The sequence below is a fragment of the Corvus brachyrhynchos genome, unplaced genomic scaffold (assembly GCF_000691975.1).
Source record: "Corvus brachyrhynchos isolate BGI_N302 unplaced genomic scaffold, ASM69197v1 scaffold893, whole genome shotgun sequence".
NCBI lineage: Eukaryota > Metazoa > Chordata > Aves > Passeriformes > Corvidae > Corvus > Corvus brachyrhynchos.
In genome coordinates this window covers 36,681-37,541 of record NW_008237340.1, presented here as the reverse complement: position 1 = coordinate 37,541, position 861 = coordinate 36,681, and the positions used below count along the sequence as shown (strand labels likewise).

The window sequence follows — 861 nt, the reverse complement described above, 5'->3', positions numbered from 1 at the left end:
AACACTCTGGGCCATTCCGGTCATGTCATGCCACTGTCAGTCCCAATATCTATGTGAAGAACTGTATCTACGACCTGTGTGCCAATGAGGGGCGTCTCGATGCACTGTGCCACGCCCTCCAGATCTATGCTGATGACTGCCAGGAGGAGGGGATCAGCATTTCCGACTGGAGGACAGCAGCGGGATGTCGTGAGTGAAAATACTCCTTGGGGTGGGCAGAGCCTAATTAATGTGGGACTGAAGATCCATGGGATCATGGGTTGGGAAAGGTTGTGGCAGCAGGTTCAAGCAGGAAATCCATGAAGTCCAGGGAGATTCCAGACAGCCCAAGTAGAAAGTCCATAAAGTCCATGGATTTTCTAGAAAGTCTGAGCAGGAAGTCCAGGAAGTCTACAGAGTCTCCAGAAAGTCCAGGTAGAAGGCCCAGGAAGTCCATGGAGACTCCAGAAAATCCATGGAGACTCCAGGATATCTATGTAAATAGTCGAAGAAGTCTGTCCCACCATGTGCTGCTCCACCCTGACCACTGTCTCCCTCCCTGTCCAGCTCTCACTTGCCCACCCAACAGCACCTACAGCACCTGTGGCCTCGCCTGCCCCCCCACCTGCAACATTCCCGCTGTGTCGTCCAGCTGTGCCACCACCACCACCTGCACGGACACCTGTGTGTGCCACGAGGGCCTTGTCCTTGAAGCCAACACCTGCGTCCCCCCCTCTGAAAGTGGCTGCATCTTTCAGGGTCTCTTCCATGGCCTTGGTGAGGAATTTTGGGGTGACCTCACCTGCACCCAGCGCTGCGTGTGTGACACGGAGCAGCGGCAGGGGGGGGGGTGGGGGTCTGGGTGCGGGGCCGAGGAGGGAG

General features: G+C 56.4%; 2 protein-coding genes across 3 annotated transcripts in view; both read left to right on the top strand.

Annotated features, from left to right (window-relative positions):
- The window catches only part of LOC103613132 (IgGFc-binding protein), a 23,623-nt gene that overhangs the window by 7,628 nt on the left and 15,134 nt on the right, over window positions 1-861 (top strand). The window lies entirely within an intron of this gene.
- LOC108445800 (IgGFc-binding protein-like) overlaps window positions 7-861 on the top strand; it is a 1,278-nt gene continuing 423 nt past the window's right edge. Inside the window, exon 1 of one of the 2 annotated variants that reach the window (XM_017730621.1) lies at window positions 7-860. In XM_017730621.1, the coding sequence (XP_017586110.1) occupies window positions 300-860 (561 nt within the window). In that variant the 5' untranslated portion in view covers window positions 7-299. The other variant, XM_017730622.1, reaches the window with a different exon arrangement.